The 19725-nt window shown below is 43.6% G+C and overlaps 1 protein-coding gene across 1 annotated transcript in view; it reads right to left on the reverse strand.

Annotated features, from left to right (window-relative positions):
- COP1 (COP1 E3 ubiquitin ligase) overlaps window positions 1–19725 on the reverse strand; it is a 319426-nt gene that overhangs the window by 211955 nt on the left and 87746 nt on the right. The window contains exons 7-9 of the mRNA XM_068239628.1: window positions 9080–9139; window positions 4217–4293; window positions 1105–1162 (exon numbers count right to left, since the gene is read on the reverse strand). Of these exons, the coding sequence (XP_068095729.1) occupies window positions 1105–1162; window positions 4217–4293; window positions 9080–9139 (195 nt within the window). The remainder of the gene's footprint in view (window positions 1–1104; window positions 1163–4216; window positions 4294–9079; window positions 9140–19725) is intronic.

Raw genomic sequence — 19725 nt, forward strand, 5'->3', positions numbered from 1 at the left:
AAGTGTGTATATGTGTGTCCCCATATACAGCGCCCTCTGTTCAGCAGCTGGAAAGCCATAAACTTTTTGGCCAAACCTACTGTAGTCACTGCACTGGGGTGCCTCCTGCTCTCCCTTGCCTGTACTCTTGCAGTGCCTTTCTGGGTAGTACCTGCACTGGAGTGCCTCCTGCTCATCCTTGCATGTACTCCCATAGTGCCTTCTGGGTAGTAAATGCACTGGTTTGCCTCCTGCTCACCCTTGCCTGTACTAAAGCAGTGCCTTCTGGGTAGTCACTGTACGCAGGGGTCTCAAACTCAATTTACCTGGGGGGCCGCAGGAGGCAAAGTCAGGATGAGGCTGGGCTGCATAAGGAATTTCACAATCACGGCGCATCGACGCCTCTGCCCGCCCCTCTCACTCTTCCTTCACAGAGAGGGGCGGGGAGAGGCGGCGATCCGTGCGGCGATTGACGTCAGGAGGGGCAGAGCTGAAGCTGAAAGCTCTGCCCCTTCCAGGAAATGCCGGCAGATTGCCCCCCGGGCGATTTGGGGGCTCTGCAGCCCTCGTTTAGCCGCGCGGACATGGCGGATTACTTGGAGCACTGAAGCGAACTATAAGGAAGCTTTTGCCGGCGAGGGCCACAAAATATTGTATCGAGGGCCGCAAATGGCCCGCGGGGCGCGAGTTTGAGACCCCTGCTGTACGGAGTGCCTCCTGCTCGTCCTTGCCTGTACTCCTACAGTGCCTTCTGAGTAGTGACTGCATTAGGGTGCCTCCAGCCTATACTCCCAACAGTGTATTACGCTTACCCCAACAGATCAATCATGGACAAGTGTGAACAGATTCTACTGCAGACGAACAAGTGTGAACAGATCCTATGAATAAATAGGATCTGTTTGACTGTCAGTTTTCCGAAGCCGCAAAACAGCCAAGAAATGTCAATTTTACGCTTTAGTGGGCAACGTTTATGGTTTTGGAGCTGATTATTATTTATTTTGCCACCATCTTAATAGAATTTTCTCAATACAGTACAACCAATGATATAATGGAGAGTATTTTTCATCTACTGTTGGATGAATTGTTCATTACTAAAAACCGCAGCTTTCATAAAAAGATCCTCACCTGGGAGTTGCCACTAAATCCGGGTGGCTGGCTGTACTCTGTTGAGTCAATTATGCTACTGCAAGAGAGGAAGGGAAAAAACAGAACAGATGATAAGTGTGAGGTGAAGTAATTTTTATTACACAGGCTGTCCTTGGGGTTTAAATTAAATGGCTGAAAAGAATGATAAGAAAAGAAAACAAGTGGCACAAGCAGCAATCCTGACAAATGATGACAGATACAGAGACAGATTAGGGTGAAAGGCTCATATTTCATAAGCATGTCACTGCTGCATGCTAAGAAAGATGGCTCCCCAGCAGTGGTGACAAGAAAACTGCACCAATTCCTACTTCACAGAGTTGCCGGGAAAAGTCATTTACAAACACCCTGAGGGATTAAACGTCAACAAGTGTCCTTTCCCAGAGCCGTTCCATCAACCCTGAACAAGAAAACTCCCTTGCTAGCATAGAAGATGACATGAAAACACACAGCAAGTACAGCTGGATTGAAATGGGTAGCAGATTTTTTCATATAGTGTATGTATCCTGTTCTGTTGTTACCACATATTAAAAATTAAATTACCCGTATATCCTCTAATATAAGTCGACTCCTTTTTTGACTCTCTGAAGCTGGAATTTTTTATTGACTCAAGTGTAAGTCTCAGTTACGAAAGAGTAACCAAGCAGCTCAGGGTTACCCAAACTACTAGGAATGTATAGGGGGATAAAAGGAACCAAAAAGCCCTCCTACTAAAAAAGCAAAGCTTGGTGTAATTGCCTTCTTAAAACAGAAGGAAATTTGCAATAATTCAGTTATAAATGAACATTTGTGGTTACCCACAATGCACTACTACTAAATATGCAAATTATCCCTTTTCGCCCTTGTTAAGCCAAGCAAGCATCCAGAACCGCTGGTTACGCTCAGTTACGAAAGAAAGTACTCAGGGATACGTTTTCATAATATATTTCCCTAACGGGAAAGGCCCCCGTAGCGCACTGAGGGTTAAAAATTAATTTTTATTCAGTTCAATAAATAAATAGCAGCGCAATACATATATGACATGACAGTGCTGTACATTCATTTGTTCATGTACAATGACACACAATATATGTGAGCGATGGGCACACAGGTGTTGTGTAAGTAAGCCTGCTACCCTTCCTCTGTTGCAGGTGTCCACACAGGCCCAATCTATATCACACCGGGAGGAAACACGACTATACACTCCCTATCAAAAGGTGTTAATACACCTAGCCTGAGCTCTGACAGGGGCAGTTATGCTGGCAATTTTTTGATTTATGATGGAGGGTTTTGTTATTTGTCACTAGCTATCACTGTATATATGTAAATTTTCTCCTGATGAAGCTCGTTTTCTTTTACGGGTGAAACATGTCGAGTTTTTGTGCGGTGTAGGAGATGATGCACCCATCTCACCTAACTGCCTGAAGTGTATGTGAGCGTTTCTGGTATCCCAGACAGGCCAGGTGCATTTATACCTTTTGATAGGGAGTGTATAGTCGTGTTTCCTCCCGGTGTGGTATGTTTAACTATGGGGTGTAACTATGCTCCCGTATAGTTACACCCCTGTTCGGTAGATCAGTCTAAACTGCTTTGTGAATTAAGACCATTGGGTGACAATCTGTAAGTACATTGCCAGCTTTACACAGGTTCTTGTTAAAGAGGAGCTGTTAGGTATAGGGTCTCAGAGAAAATAAACACATATATCAGTAGCTAAATATTGGCTGTACTTACATTACATATGCATTTCACTGTCCACGTTTGTACTTCACAGAATTTTTATATAGTATTTGCAGAGAATGATGCTTCTGACAGCTCATGGCAGGTTCCATGTTTGTCTGTCTCCTATGAAGCCAAATGTGTCGTCATGTCCTGCCTGCTTCCTGATCACAGAAAAGCTTGTACTGAATAACACTAGTGTGCAGTGAATATTAATTAGCCATGTGGCTAGGAACAATAGCGGACTCCTGCAGTGTACTCTGCCCCGGAGATTTTTCAGTGCTGTGCGCTGGACTGAGTTACAAGCTGCTGAAACTTGATCCTGTAACTTCTCATTAGCAGCCGAGGGGAGGGCCCCAGAATGCTTTGCAGTATGGTATGCGGCTTGCGTCCTCTTAAGAGCTTGGGTCTAACAGCTTTGCTGATAAGCACACATCAAATGTAAGAGAGATTTTTTACTACAGTATTGCCTTTTTGGCTTCCTTCTAAACTGTTTAACACAGGAGAATAGAGGTTTAAATTAGCTTCTGCAGCCTGACAGTTACTCTTTAAAGGAAACCTAAACAGGAAAAAAAAAAAGTTTCACTTACCTGGGGCTTCTACCAGCCCAATGCAGCCATCCTGTGCCCTCGCAGTCACTCATGGCTCTTCCGTTCCCCCGCTGCCAGCTAGTTTAGTTTTTGCCGACTGGGAGTCAGCCGGCCGCCATCCATACCTTTTTATCCATTCCCGCTGGTGCAGGAAGCTATCGTGCACGGAAACAAATACATTTTTACGCGTTACGGGTGCAATGCGTAAAATTTTAGGCATTGCACCCGTAACGTGTAAAAATGTATTTGTTAATGTCCGCGATAGCTTCCTGCACCAGCGGGAATGCGTAAAAAAGGTACGCATGGCGGCCGGCCGACTCCCAGTTGGCAAAAACTAAACTAGCTGGCAGCGGGGAATCGGAAGAGCCATGAGAGGGCACAGGATGGCTGCATGGGGCTGGTAGAAGCCCCAGGTAAGTGAAACTTTTTTTTTTTCTGTTTAGGTTTCCTTTAACATTAGCATGGTATGCCGCATCCTACTTTGTGATATTGGTTAACTGTGGGCACAATGGCCCAAATGAGGCACCAGCACCAGAGCTTATTGATGTGATGCATACCAGTTGACATTCTATATATTCTTTCCAGGAAATGTGTGATGCCCTTGAAGATCATACATGGCTATGTGCGCAGCCTCATGCACAATACAGAACTGTCTGTAATAAGAATGATAGAGCAGTTGCAATGTATATAATGTATCTGGCAAGACCTGTTTTTGGTTTGCAAAAGTGAAGCTATACTTCACAGAAGTAGCATGGTATTTAGAAAGTTGCAACAAATGAATTAAGGCAGTAGAAAGTGTGGAGTCTCACCTGTGTGATGGGGAGGGGGCTTCAAACTGGGGGACAGTGCTATCTTCACTGCGCGGAGAGTATAAACCACTCATTTCCTGCAACAACAAACAAATCCTCCTCAGCATCAAAGATTACAGTCAGTATATGGATACATCTCATCTATGATTAGACACAGAGCTCTGGCTACCGATATTCATACGTCGGGTAGGTGTAAACAACAGGCTTATGAATGCCTTACAATCACTTTATGCTTATAAGGCCTTGTATACACCAGCCTTATAGGCTGTGGTATCTGTTGCAATAAACGGACCACACTTCTGCGCAGTCCGTGATAATCCCAGACAGGTGAATGTTTCTGCATCTGCCCTGGGTTATGCAAATCGCCTCTGTTCGCTCTCTGTATGCAGGGAAGAGGCATGGGGATCCCCATTGGGCTGCAAAACACCAAAGGGAATCTTCAGCAAAAGCGATAAATTCTCATTGGTTCATGAAATTCTCCCTGTTGCTACGGAGAATTGGCCTAATGCAGCCTACGGAGAGCCCCATGCTTCTGCTGGCCTCCAGGCTATTTTCAGAGTGGGACCGAGCAGCGACAACCAGCAGCAATACAGGTAAGCGGCGATCATGGCAGACGGCAGGCAGAGCAGATGCAAAATGGATGGAGCGCACTCAACGTGTCCATTTTGCATCTCTGCTAGTGGGAACACAGCCTTAGGGGCAGAGGATCAGCAGGACAGTCAGGCAACTGTAAAAGTACAACTGTAAGGAGAACGATATAGAGCCTGCAGTATTCATTTCCTTTTAAACAATACCAGTTGCCTGGCTATCCTGCTGATAGTCTGCCTCTAATATTTTCAGCCATAGAGCCTGAACAAGCATATGTAGTTCACTTGTTTCTGACATTATTGTTAGATCTGGCAAGATTAGTTGCACGCTTGTTTCTGGTGTTATTCAAACACTACTGCAGCCAAACTGATCAGCAGGACTGTCAGGCAATTGGTATTTTTTAATAGAAAATAAATATGGCAGGCCTCATATTCCTCATTACAGTTGTCCTTTGAAAGAAAATAAATAGGTCAGCCTCCACATACCTCTCACTTTAGACTTCCTTTCAGGATAACATGGGGAGATGGATGGTGAACAGGGGAGGACTGGCCAGGGGGGAAGGGGGGAGATTTCCTCCCAGGCTGCCTCTCATTTAATGATTTAGGGCTGGTGCATGGCCTGCTGCATTCAGGTTATTGTATAAGGCAATATGAACCACTAGGTTGGCTGAGGGAAATAAAAGCCCAATTAGCAATTAGAGGGCGGGAAAGTAAATATACACAGCATGATGCAGAGCAGACACTTGCCTGGAGGGTCTGTGGGGGAAAAAAACTCTGTCTGCTCTCTTATCATCATAGCTCCCAACTTTCCCTCTTTTGAAGGGACAGTCTCTCTTTGGATATACAGTAAGTGTGTGTGGGGGGACCATTTGGGCTGAGGCTGCCATGAACATGGGCCTCTAGTTTGTGTTTTCCCCCCAGGCCAAAAGGTCCCAGTCCTCCCCTGATGGTGAAGCATCAGCACATAGTTTAGTTCTGCATCAAGCACTACAAAACTTGCAGGATAGCACTTTGAATTCAATCAGTTTTGTGCTGAAATCTGATTGAGAGCGACTGATGCTGGCTGGCATGCGGAATGCTAAGTGATTGATCATTTGCCTGTGGACACATTTATGGCCAGTTTTACAATGCTAGGAAATACATTTATCTATGGCAGTTTGTACATCTCGGTTTTATCCAATTTAAAAAGTTTATAAGCTTGTGGATTGCCATTTTATATTTATATTATTAATTATTTCAGTTCAACCCCGATTCCAGGAAAGCAATTTTTATTTTAGCCTTGGAGACGGGACAAATCCCCCGCCAGCTCGCAGACAGATTGATTTACATTTTTCTGGAGAATTTGCTGGTAAAATTCAGATTTCAAAGTCCCGTCAAGGATGACAAGCCAGCCCGGTCCAAAGGCAACAAAGCCAGCCCGCAATTCTGCCATCACCAGGTTACATAAATGGGATAAAGTTCCTATGCTAAAATCCAGTGTTTCCCTTTCCCCAAACACAAGGACTTTTGTTCATGAATGAAAAGCACCAAGGTAGCCTAAATGAATACTGGAAATGTTTTTACTTTAAGGTTTGCTGCTATGGGTAGTAATGCTGTCCATAGCTTTTTTTTCTTAGAATTATTATATTGAATCCAATGCAGAAAATTTGAATTTGCTGCCCGATTTGATGCTGCATGCGCCCAACACCAGGAGGTGCATGCAGTGTTATCAGAGGAAAACGCTGGGGGACATGTGATCACCAAGGGACAGAATGGAGATCGCTGCCAGAAAGCACAGAGAAGACGTTGGGAATGCACTTGCAGGGAAGCCACTAGGTTCCGGTGAGGGATCCCACATGCCAGCGACACCGCAGGTGAGTATTTGTAATTGCTGGACGAGCCAGACTCATCGTTACCATTACTAGCTAGTTTTTTTTTTATGGAGGACTCAGGCTCATCCTTAACGCTATGGAGGTTAGACTTTATCACCAGGTTACGATACCTACAGAATAGGTTAAATGCCCATCCCATGATCCTCTTCTCTGTAACAATCAGTCAAACACTTTCAAGTCCACACACTGTAGTAATGACAGTCCCATGCGTTGCTTTATTCCATCAAAGCACAAAGCAGTAACCAACAATTGTTTCAGGGCCTCAGAAGGTCCTCTTTGCCAAGGTGTAATCAAACAAGATAGTTTTTTTGTTACCAGTTACAAAAGTAATCTCAGATTGAACCATTTATTGCTCAGGGGTGATAAAAGTGTATCTGAGGTGACATGTAGAGTATGACATGTGACATGTGTATGTACAGTGCCAAGCATACAAACTACTAGGCTGTGTTGCTTCCCCCCCCCCCCCTCTTTTTCTCCCTGAAAGTGTTAAACATACAGGTATGCAAGAGACTCTCTCTCTCTGGGGTTACAGTCAGACTTTGGGTCCGTTTCCACTACAAACAGATTTGCAGCGTTTCCCCGCTTGCATGATTTTTAGGGCCTAAAAGTGTGTGAAAAAATTGCACGGCTTTCAGACACTAAAATCCGAAAATAATCATAACGCCAGGGAGGTTGAACAAGCGCTCATCGAGATTGTCGGGAATCGCAAGAGTGTCCAGTGATTTTAACGCGCTAATTGTGGTAAAATCACCCACACAAAACGCTGTTTTCTAGTGTGAATGGGTCCTAAGCACTATAGCGTAACCCTCACTGATAAGGAATTACAGCAATAAAACTCTTACTGGGAGAGAACAGCTGTGGGGGAATTGTAAAAAAATTAATTTAAAAAAGTAGTAATTTTTAGAAATAGGAGATACACAATTGTTTGTCTCAGTTTATTTTCACCTCAGGTTCACTTTAATGCCCAACCTCATTTCTTTTTCCACCACTTCAAGTGACCAAACCCAGCCTGGAACAATTCAGCCAAAAAAGTGAACAGAAAAAGAACTGCTCTGTAACTGTTTGGACTATTCGGGATTCAACTATATTACTATTGGTTAACATGATTTTTAATTTTCCATACCTCATTTCCTGGAAGCAGTTTTGCTTAGCCTTCATTTCCTGTGTTCTTGTATAAATCTGGTGTTGGGTGCCATATACACCCGATGAAGGGTTACAACCTGTAATATGCAGTGTGAACTAACATGCTCATCTAACTCAAACACAAGTTTATGCTACTTGGCTACCTCCTCCTTTAGTTCATATCACTGGCTGGATAGTGTAATGGTTAAGGGCTCTGCCTCTGACACAGGAGACCTGGGTTTGAATCTCGTCTCTGCCTGTTCAGTACACCAGCACCTATTCAGCAAGGAGATCTTAGGCAAGACTCCCCAACACTGCTACTGCCTACTGAGTGCGCTCTAGTGGCTGCCTCACAAGCGCTTTGAGTCCGACAGGAGAAAGGCGCTATACAAAAAAAGGAAATATTATTATTATTATATCCTCCCACTCTCAAAACTGACTCATGAGATGAGACACACATGGAGGCTGCCATATTTATTTCCTTTTAAATAATACCATTTGTCTAATCCTGCAACAAGAATGTGGCTAATCTTGTCAAACTTTTGTTAAAAACATCTGATCTGCATGCTGGTTCAAGGTGTATGGTTAAAAGTATAAATTAGAAGCAGAGGACCAGCAGGACAACCAAGCAACGTGCATTGTTTAAAAGAAGATACATACGGCATGTCTGCCCTTATGTGTCTCACCATGTTCCTTTAACCCTTTAGCAGCCAATTTATTTAGAGGCTCGCAATTACTCCAGGCCATTTTAGCACTTTTTTTTCCTTACGTGTTATATTTCCTTGATTCTAATTAGTGCTGCTGTAATGTGAATTTAATGCCACTTGTCACAAGGGGGCAGGTGTGAGACAATAATAGAAGACTCCTGCTTTCAGTTTCTATATCCTCTGCCAGTAGAGAGAGGTCAAAGCATTCCAATAGTTACGAGTTCTGCCAAAAGCAGTGTAATTATCTCACACAAGATAACTCTATTGAAGCTGCTAATGGGTTAAATACACGGATAATCCTAAATATTTACATGCGTCTGCCATATATAAATATGTAACTTAGGATCAATTTCCTCAAATTAGCAACCATAATGTTTTGGACTCTGGAAACTGTTGATTGGAAACTGTTTTAGGTAGAATTTATGCAGAAATATTGAAAATTCAAAAAGGCTTGCAAGTTTCTACCAATACCCAGTGGGATCCACCTGCTCGTAGGATCATGTGACTGAGGGCAGATGTTAGCAGAGAGATTGCCAGAAGCATTGAGCAGCAGACAAGGTTAATCAAGCCTCTCACCTCTACACGCTTTATGTCTTCCTCCACCACACTCAGCTCTTTCTGGATCTGCTCCAATTGCTGGAAGGTCAAAAACATAGGAAAAGACATGAAACAAACGCTTTATAGCCTCACTTATCTACAAATTTACAATGCACATAAAAGAGAAAGAGAGGTACATGGCGGACAAGAAAACTATTTCATTTACAGCTAATCATTAATAACTCAAACAGAACAAAACTGCCGCGTAGCTTACAAGCAAATATGATTGCACTACTGCCCACTGACAGTTCCGCTGTACTGCGTAACCAGGCCAATAAATGTGACCAAGATTTATAAAGTGTCTTTGGTATATGAGGGAGAAAACACCGTGTCCTTTAGCTAAAGCTCTCTGCAGATATCAGGGAGAAACAGAGAGAGAGAGAGATAGAAAAGCAAACATCTAAAATGTGAGAAAATGGCTATAAAACAAGTGACAGCTGACAGTGTGCTTCCATGGCAATATATGGGGATTGGGGACAGTCATGCTTCATTCGGAAGTGTCCAGGACCCCTGTACATCATGGAGGAGCCACACTGAGTTCATCTGTCCACTGTCATTCTTTCAGTCTCCAAAGGCAACAAGCTGAGTAAGTTTATATGGAGGCAACCTTGGCAGTGTTAATGTCAACTCCCAGTTACAGTACAGTAGAGTACAGTAGAGTCCCGGTTATACAGAACTTAACTAACCATAAGTTTCTACCAACCAGCACAGATCTCCGCCAGTACTCACAGTGGTGAATGTCAAATTCTTTGGCTGTTTGTTGGCTCCACTGTTCTAGAGTCTGTGTTCTAGAGTCTGGGATGCAAGGCTCCCCATGGTTAATATATTTTCAATGACTGTATTTTTACATGTAATACAGCTAGTCCCCGGTTAACGAACGAGATCGGGACTGTAGGTTCGTTCTTAACTTGAATCTGTTCTTAAGTCAGAACACTGTGCCATCTCTGTCCCCTGTACCTTCTCTGTGCCCCCGTGCCTCCAGTGTCCCCCCCTGTGCCTCCAGTGCCCCCCGTGTCACCTTTGCCCCCTGTAACTGCTTATATAGTTTAAAAGCCATTTTTCTTTGAACTTTTTAAAATTGATTTTCTCAAAAACTACAAGTCCGATTTGAACATTTTTTGGCTTGTTCCCATGGAAACACAGAATCCATGCCGTTCGTATCAGCGGTCGTTCGTAAGTCAGGGACTACCTGTACAGAGTTCCTGGTATGTATACAGAGTGAGGTATAGGACTGTATTAGTTGGGCCTATTTTTAACATGCAACTGCAAGCATATATAAATATAACATGCAACTGCAAGCAACCAGAAAGCACCCATATTTGGAAGTGCTGATCTGTGTTTCTATGCCTTCTCTTTATCAGATAATACCATACTATCAAGCTTTCTTCTCTCTGATGAAGTGAAACTTCTGTTTTACAAAAGAAGTTGAGGGTGTTCATCCACAGCTTATCATAAATGCAATATTTATACAAACTATGGATGGTATTCTTGAGACAGTGAGCAACCAAGTGTAAGGGAGCCAGTCTCTCAAAAAAAAGCTGTTGCCATCCTGAAAGTGGCTTGTAAATGACACATATGTATTTTTTTAAGTATGTTAGACCTGAGGCAAAGGCTACCAAACTTGGGCACAGAGGTATGTCCATGCTGGATCCACATACCTCTGTGCATTGTCCATTCCTCTCCTTGGTCCCTGTAATTATTCCTTGAAAATTCAGACTTTTGGCTAAAGTCAAAGTTTCAGACAGTAAGAGGCAGATGTGCCTACCCCTTTCCCAACCTTAAAGAGACTCTAACAAAAATGTCATCCTGTTTTCTACCATCCTACAAGTTCCTAAACCTATTCTAATGTGCTCTGGCTTACTGCAGCACTTTCTACTATCACCGTCTCTGTAATAAATCAGCGTATCTTTCCCCTGTCGGGCTTGCCGTCCTGTGTCTGGAAGGCTGCCAACTCTTCAGTGTTGATCTGCTATGCACGCCCCTCTATGTGTACGTGTGTGTGTACGTGTGTGTGTACGTGTGTGTGTGTGTAATTTACATTAGCCAGCTTTTCTCTGCTCTCTTATCTTTTACATGCTGATAAATCCTCCTCTGTTTACATACTTAGGAGTCATATTGAGGAATTACAGACACGGGCAGAGCTGTCTGCAGGAAGAAACAATCAGCCTGTAACTCTTCAGTGGGTGACAGCTGCAGGGGGAAAGAAACACACAAATGATCTCTTGAGATTCAAAAGGAAAGCTTTATACAGCCTGCTTGAGTATGGATGTATTTTCTATTTGTGGACATACTGTACATCAACCTACTTCGGGTTTTGGTGGCCATTTTGTTTGTTTATAAACAAACCTTTTAAAACTGTTTTTGACTAAACTGCTGCGGGGGAGCGGCAAAATTGTGACAGAGGGGAATAGGAGATGTCCACTAACGCACTGGTATGTTTACTTTTGTGCGATTTTAACAATACAGATTCTCCTTAAGGAAGGGAAGATCACCACAAGCCCACCTCTTCCTGTCTGAATATAAGTAGAAGAAAGGACAAGACATGGAGGTATGGGGATCCGGCATACCTCTGTGTTTAACTTCAGTAACTTTGCATTGGGTCCAGTGTGCTTTAAGTCAATCTCCCCAATTTACCTTTGTACTTTGAAGTAAAGTTTAATACTGTAAGGTTTTTTACTTTTTAATCTTTATAGTTAGGACTATATGACTAATCCTTCCCAATTCCCTTAATTTTAGTTTATTCACCGCCTGAATGCGAATCATTTGCAATTGGACAAAATACACACCTGGGATAACTTTGTCCAAAGACAATCATTCCTTATTACAGCTAAGGAACAAAAGTTCTACAGACATGGTGCCTGCTGCCAACCACTTCCCCTTTCTGTGGCAGATGGAGCAACAGGGGCCCCATTTGGGCAACTAAATGTCAGCCAAAGATTTTTCATCATGGACAGTTGTAAACACTCTTGATTTTCATGAGCAAATGTCTTAGACAAGTAAAACGTGTACATAGATTAAAGCAGTAAGGGAGGGTCCACACAGCTCGGCCAATCTCCCTAGGCTTACTTACAGGACATTATTTTGGCAAAACCTCAGAGATTATCTCACCAGGGTGCTGCTTCTCTGCACAACCAGTAAGCTTGTCCTGTAGCCAGGAGGAAAATCAGGGCACAGCGCTGACTTTTCTGGCTAGCAGGATTGTCTTGGGCTATTTGAATTACAGAATTGGCTGCATAGCAAAACAGGTAGACGTGTCACACATGCTTCATCTCATCTGTGTATAGTCTAGATCTGGAGAAATACTGCCTGTCCCAGGCACCTATTCTAACTCATGTATGCATACAGATCTTCTGTAACCTTGAGAAGTGCTTTTAAAAGCATAAAGTGTGGTTCGCTTAGTGCCCCTATTTTTGCGCGGTTTCCCAGCACTGAAAAACTATGCTGGGATTAGATTTTAATAGGCGTTTTGTAAGCAAACAAAAATGTTGATTACAATGACGTACAACATTAAAAAAGAGCAGAAAAACAATCACGAGCTTACACAGCTACATTCAAGGCAATTACGATTCAGAAACACAACGGCATAATGAAATATAAAAAGATGTTTATTCCATTTGACCCCAGGAACTCTATTCACCTCATTTGTGACTAAAATGCACTGAAGGCATTCTGGGCCACGATACGTTAAAAGGTGTCCAAAAACATATCTTGAGTAATCTACAATTTTTTTTTCATAAAGAAACTAAAACCAGAGAGGTCCAAGGGTTAAATGAGCAGGCGGACAAATTTTGGATACTGTCCTATCTTTCTAGAAAGGAATAAGAGTCCTAAGAGCCAAAGTTGGAAACCCAAACAGACGCAAGACTGTTTCCTAAAGTTGGAAGAAGACCTGTGAAAGAAATTTAAACAAATAAAGTAAGGAGCTCCATCTAAGAAGGTTATATCATCAACACAATGTTTATCTTCACGGGTGTAGAGGGAGTTGCTTTAAGTCATTTTCTTGCCAATATAAATATCATTTCTACTTGGTCATTTGTTTTTAATTATTCTTGACCAAAACATGGGAAATATATGAAGCTGAAAAAGGAATGGAAGAAACTGGAGAGACGGCGGCCTGAACGTTATGCAATATGCTGCTCGTTGAAGAGATGAGAGACACCGAGCATCTGTTTAGCATCTCCTGACCTGATCAGAAAGTAATACCGCAAACTTCGTCAATAAAAAACACTGGTCCAATCAAAAGCCATCAACACCCCAAGCTATTGACAAAATGAAAAATGCAACCCAACTTTTACAGCTAATTGCGATAACTCTGCAAAATAACAAAGAGGCCATTTGAGGTGATTCTCTACACAGCTTAGCACATTTCATTATACATAATTTTACTAAAAGACATCAACCTTTGCCAGAGGCAAAAGCTTCTCTTATTTCATAAAAGTGTTTAAACGAACTCTCCTAAGCCCCTACACATTTGTTAGTTCAAAGGCATCAGGCAGTCACTATAGTACATTATGTAAAGTGTACTACTCTGTCTATGTGTTTAAAGGCACAGTCGCTTGCATGAGCCATGGGGTTTACCTTAGGGCATCCTTAGAGTATTGAAAATTGGGATGTCTAAAAATGCAAATAATTTATCTAGGAAAGTAGTAACGGCCGGCACTATCCAGGTAGTATTATATCTCTTTTATTGTATAGCAGTCATGCAAGATGCATAAAGTAGCATGCAGCAACGTTTCGATGCATTCTGAGTCTTTTTCAAGCTTGAAAAAGAGGCAGATTGCCTCGAAACGTCGCTGCTGGTGCCAGCCATTACTACTTTCTTTGAACTTTGAATCTAGAGTGTTGCTGGATCGGCCAAGGCACATCATTGACTAATATAGAGGAGTGTTTCACCACCTACCCATACCATAATTTATCTAAGGAAATAGGTGTGGAGTCCCTCCAAGCTCCTGAATGGTTAGTGAAGCTAGTCTTCACAATGATGTGACAAGTAGGAAACTTGCGAGAAAAGACCACAGACAACTTTCTCTGGGAAAATTGGGATTTGCATATTTAAAAAACAAAAACAAATGTAGCATATGGGTCTCCAAATCTAACAAAGCATTTTGAGAAAGAAACTGACATTTCATGTAGGAACTTTTCTAAAGAAGAACTTTACTAAAGGAAAGTTAAACTGACTGAAAATGGATACATCATTGTTGCACAATTATGTAATTAAATTTGTAAAAACAAAAAAAGGCTGTGCACTTGCTATACAGTTCTTTTATTCCCATTTAAGAGGGACAAACTACATAGAAATGTGTACATGAGGTTGGACACAAAGAAGAAAGCTCCACCCCTATACAATACCTAATTACATCAGGCACTACGTTCAAGTATATAGTGTTAACGGTTTGCTGCATAAAACAGCTGATCTAGAGTACCAGTTAAAGGGTAACTGGGCCCAAGTGACCAGACAGTCCTGTCAAGTGAAAACATCTGAAGGACAGTTTTGATCTGCTTCCTCTAAAGAAATGAGAGGGATTTTCTAAAGATCAAATAACCTCCTTTTCTCTGACTGACAATATTTCCTGTGGGGATGTTCTAGAGCAGCCTTTCTCAACCTTTCTACCTGGAGGAACCCTGCAAATAACTTGGATCTCAAGGAACCCCTGCAAACAATTTTTTGATCTCGAGGAACCCCTGCATTTATTTTGCAGGAGGTATAGTCTTTAAAAGTATGTGTGGCTGTTTTTTCACTACTCCCTATTACACTGCCACTCATCCTGTCTCCTGAGCCCCCAATTTAGTGCTTCTTGTTACAGTACCACCTATTATAGTGTGCTCTATTATACTTCCCCAACAATGGGAGAAAATGCCAAGGAACTCATGCAGAGTACTCAAGGAACCCTGGGGTTCCAGGGAACCCTGGTTGAGAAAGCCTGTTCTAGAGCAATGCATGGAAAGCAAGAAAGGGGTGGGGGGCGAAGGAGGAAGCAGCAACCTGGGAAAACAGGTTCATGAATGAATCTGGCAAATCTTGTTGATTGTGTGCATTAACCATGTTGCCATTTTGCACTCCTCTGTTGTCGAACTTGATTGTCGAAGCTTTCCATTTAAAAGCCCAGGATACACTTACTGACCAAGTGGGGTGTGCCTTGTTAGGAAGCAGAAATAGCCTACACATTAGAGTTCATGCACATAGAAAGATATGTACAATCCACTACAAAGGAGTCAGAGCATTTAAAGGAGCACTAACTTTGAAGTGACAATTTAGTGAAAGGGATTGTAAAGATCAGGGTCAGCACACAGAGAGAATCTGATTATTGGTGATCTGCAGTATCACCAAGAATACAGATATATACCTGATTAGTGATGATCTGCAGAATCACCAATAATACAGATATAGTACTAACCTCTGGACACCTGTATATATCGTGAGTGTTTGGTGCAACAGTATTTACTTTGAGTAATCCACCTGATGAGCAGGTGGTCCTTGGCAGTGTGGGCAACACTGCTCTTTTGAGAATCACGAGAACCTTCCAGCAGCCTGAGATCTTCCAAGGGGTGGAATCTCAGGCTGAAGGTAGGAAGGACCAGTGAGTGAGTGACACTTGAAGGTGGATGTCACTAGCTGATCTGGAGACTATCTCCTAAAAGGAGAAAGATAGCTCTCGAGGTCGGGCAAGCCAGGTCGGCCACACACAGACAGACAAAGTACAAAGACAGAAGGCTGACTCGGTATCCAAGGCAGGCAGGGTTGGCAACGGATGATCAGATATGCGTGGTACCGAATCAATGAGCGGAGAGGTAGTCAGGAAAGCAATAGGTCATAACAGATATCAAACAATGCCTAGTCTTGGGTGTGAGGTCCGTGGTCTCGACACCCTGGAACTAGTCTGAAGTATAACACAATGATAACACAAAGTCCCTAATCTTGGGTGTGAGGTCCGTGGTCTTGACACCCTGGAACTAGTCTGAAGTATAACACAAAGATACACAGAAGTAATCTGGCTCAGTGTGAATTCCCAGGTCCTCCTGGTTCTAACACACTGTAGGATCTGACTAAGGTCTGAGTGCTTCCACGTAAGTGTTTGCAACGGCAGACAACCTGAGACTGACCAGCAGTGACTATATATAGAGCAGCGCTCTCCGGCGCCACCCATCAGTGATTGACCAATAGTCACTTGCTCTGAGGTCAGCTGACCAACCTGGTCAGCTGATCCCTCCTCGGCTGTCATAAAGGTTCTGCCTCTCAGCGCGCGCGTATTCCTCCATCTGTGTGAACTAACAGACCCAGCCACACCAGACGCACGCTGCTGCGGACAACCAGCCGCGCTGGACGCGGAATCAGCCGCCTGACCGCCAGTACACACGGCGGCTTTTCCACGTTCTCTCACAGGGATGCAGAGATTAGAATATGTATTTTCTTATAAACCATGCTAAGTGCTTGGCTGTCTTGCTGCTCTTTTGGCTTTAGTCAGGTCTCAATCACACACACACCTGAAGCAAGCAAGTGGCTAGCGTACTTCAACTTTAAGCCACTGCACTGACCCACAAGGGGTATGCAAACTTAAGTATTGGAGGCACCGGATCAACAGGAAAACCGGAAAACCAGGTAACAGACTGTTTAAAATGCAAAAATATGTCAGTCTACATATCATACTCATTGCAGGATCACTTTAAAGGTGTGGCTTTAGGCCCCCCCCCCCAACAACATGAAAAGAATGGAAAGCCTGTTCATTAGGATGAGTGGGGCTAGGATTGAAGAGCACGGCAACATTTTATTCAGGTGCAACTCCAAGACTACCTTTGCAAAGAAGCTCAGAGAGAGATGCAAGACTGCTTTGTCCTGAATGATGATGTAAGGAGGGTTGGAAGACAGTCTCCAGTTCTTACAAACCTCAGAGCTGGATGCCATTTGAGGGGTCAACTTCTGGAAAATAAAAAACCTTGGCAACTTATCAAAGGGAGCAAAAAGGAGACAGTGTTGGAGGAGGAGGGAAAAAAAAAAAAAAAGGAGGTTCTGGTAGCAGCAGGTAAATGGAAGCCAAAAACACATTGATGTGGTTGACCCCTTCGATGGTTTTGTCAAGCAACTAGTTACAGAGGAGATGCCAGATAAGATGGCAAGGGTGGAGGACTAACTCTTAAGCGAACAAGAAGGTTGTTCATGGCCCAGACCTGAGTGTATGAAGCTGTACACCCTGGTCAGGGAAAAAACCCTAGCCATGGAGTAAATCCCTAGCCATGCAGTAAATTCTAGGGTTTGTCGACCTCTTCAAGTTACTGGAAGGACAACCATATTCTGCAGATGACTTTTGGGCTTTATCATTGTACAGATGACCAAATGGGTCAAATCTATATAGATCAGCATGTGGGTTTCAACTGCCAGGAACTGAGAAAGTGGATGAGTATGTGCTTCTTCAGCTAGAACATTGATCTGGCTGGGTGACCTAAAAAACAAAGTCTGTGTGCAATGTAATAGGTTTTAGGTCCCACAAGGCCAACCTAGGACGATGAAGATTATCTTCTTTATGAGAAGAATCAGTGGAAGCTGGAACACTGCTCAGCATAGTGTCTTTGCTACATGGACTATCACAACCCTGTTCAGAGTGATACCTTGATGGATTATGTGTGCAATCACCTTCACACTTGTCAGAATGTGCCTGCACTGGAAAACCCCAGATCATATTTTCCAAGAACTCCATCATGACAGAGTTCTGTATATTGAAAGGGTAAAAATCTTCAGTCTTAGGCCTAGTGCACACCGAGCGGTTTTGGTAAGGTTTTCAAAAACACTGCTGCTTCAGAAAACGCTTGGCTAATGTATCTCAATGGGCTGGTGCAGACCAGCGGTTTGAGGTTTTAAGCAAACCGCAAACGTGGCTCCTGCAGCATTTTTGCGGTTTGCAGATGCTTTTCTGCCTCAATGTAAAGTATAGGAAAAGCTCAAACCACTCTGAAAAGCGCTAGATCAGAGCGGTTTTCCAGTCGTTTTTCTTACAGTAGCTGTTCAGTAACAGCTTTACTGTAACAATATATGAAATCAGCTACACAAAAACGCTCCGAAAAATGCTAGGCATGTTTAGAAAACATCTTTAAACATGCCTAGAATCGCTCTGAAAATCTGCTTCAACAACCTCTAGCGTTTTGCGGATCTGCTAGAGGTTTTTGGTGTGCACTGGGCCTTAAACAGATGCCCTGAGTATTTGCTGAGGTGGGCAAAACCAACCGCATTGCGCCTCTCCTTGAAAACAAGTATTTGGACCCATTCTAATGAACTACAGATACCTGCAACAAGTATGAATCTGCATACGCTGGTGCACGTTTTTTTTCATTCCTGAAACATAAGGTGCAGAAACCGCTTGTGCATGGACTGATGAAATATTCGTTGTTGTCACAGAGCTACCTGGTTACTGAATAAGGCGACCATCTCTGAGAAGAGAGAGATGTTCATCTTGTTAATGCTGAAGCTTTTACCAGGAACTGCATCACCTGGTAGAAAAATGGAGGAATTTTGATAACCCATCCCATCTCCTTCAAGATTATTAAGATCTTGATGTGTATTTGTGCAGCAATCCTTTGAAAGCAGCTTTAGCATTAGGATATATAGGTCTAGGACAGGGCTGCCCAATAGGTCGATCGCGATCTACCGGTAGATCGCGACCGCCTTCTTGGTAGATCGCGGCCTCTCGGCCGCGCCTCGTAAAAGTAAAGTTTGTTGCGGCCAGCAGCTCATCGTTTAGCTGCTGGCCAATAAGGATGCAGGCGAGGAGAGAGGGAGGAGAGAGGCGGCGTGGCTGCTATGTCATGGCTGTGGGCGGCGACGGGCAGCCCGCAACGTGCGTGCTTGTAACGTGCCCGGCGCCGCCCCCAGCCATGACGTAGCGGCTGAGCCGCCTCTCTTCGCCGCCGCTTCTCTCCTGCATCCCATTGGCCTGCTAGTCTCTCCTCGCCGCCTCTTCTCCTCTGCCTGCCTGCTAACCTACACTGCAGGTAAATACCCCTGGAGAGCCCATATACCTGGTTAACCTACACTGGGGGCCCATATACCTTGCTAACCTACACTGGGGGCCCATATACCTGGCTAACCTACACTGAGGGCCCATATACCTGGCTAACCTAAACTGAGGGCCCATATACCTGGCTAACTACACTGAGGGCCCATATACCTGGCTAACTACACTGGGGGCCCATATACCTGGCTAATCTACACTGAGGGCCCATATACCTGGCTAATCTACACTGAGGGCCCATATACCAGGCTAACCTATACCGAGGCCACGTAACCTATGCTGCAGGCACATATACCTGGCTAACCTACGCGGGGGGGGGGTGCTTAGCATTTGGGACGTTGGTAGATCTCCTGGCCTCAGCAAATTTTAAAGTAGCTCGCGAGCCGAAAAAGTGTGGGCACCCCTGGTCTAGGAGGAGTCTGAATCATTACAAGTAAAGCACTGGGCTGACAGCTTGCTGAAATAATTTCAATAAATATATAGTTGTCCTGCAAGGTAATTTTTCTCTCACATGTACATTTCCTTTATAGCAATGGTGGCCTGGCTGCAAGTACCGTCCTGTAAAAGGAGAACGCGCTCAGAAGCCAAGACGTAATGACACCATACATATAGTTTACCACAGCAGTC

Source organism: Hyperolius riggenbachi, chromosome 6, assembly GCF_040937935.1.
Source record: "Hyperolius riggenbachi isolate aHypRig1 chromosome 6, aHypRig1.pri, whole genome shotgun sequence".
Lineage (NCBI taxonomy): Eukaryota > Metazoa > Chordata > Amphibia > Anura > Hyperoliidae > Hyperolius > Hyperolius riggenbachi.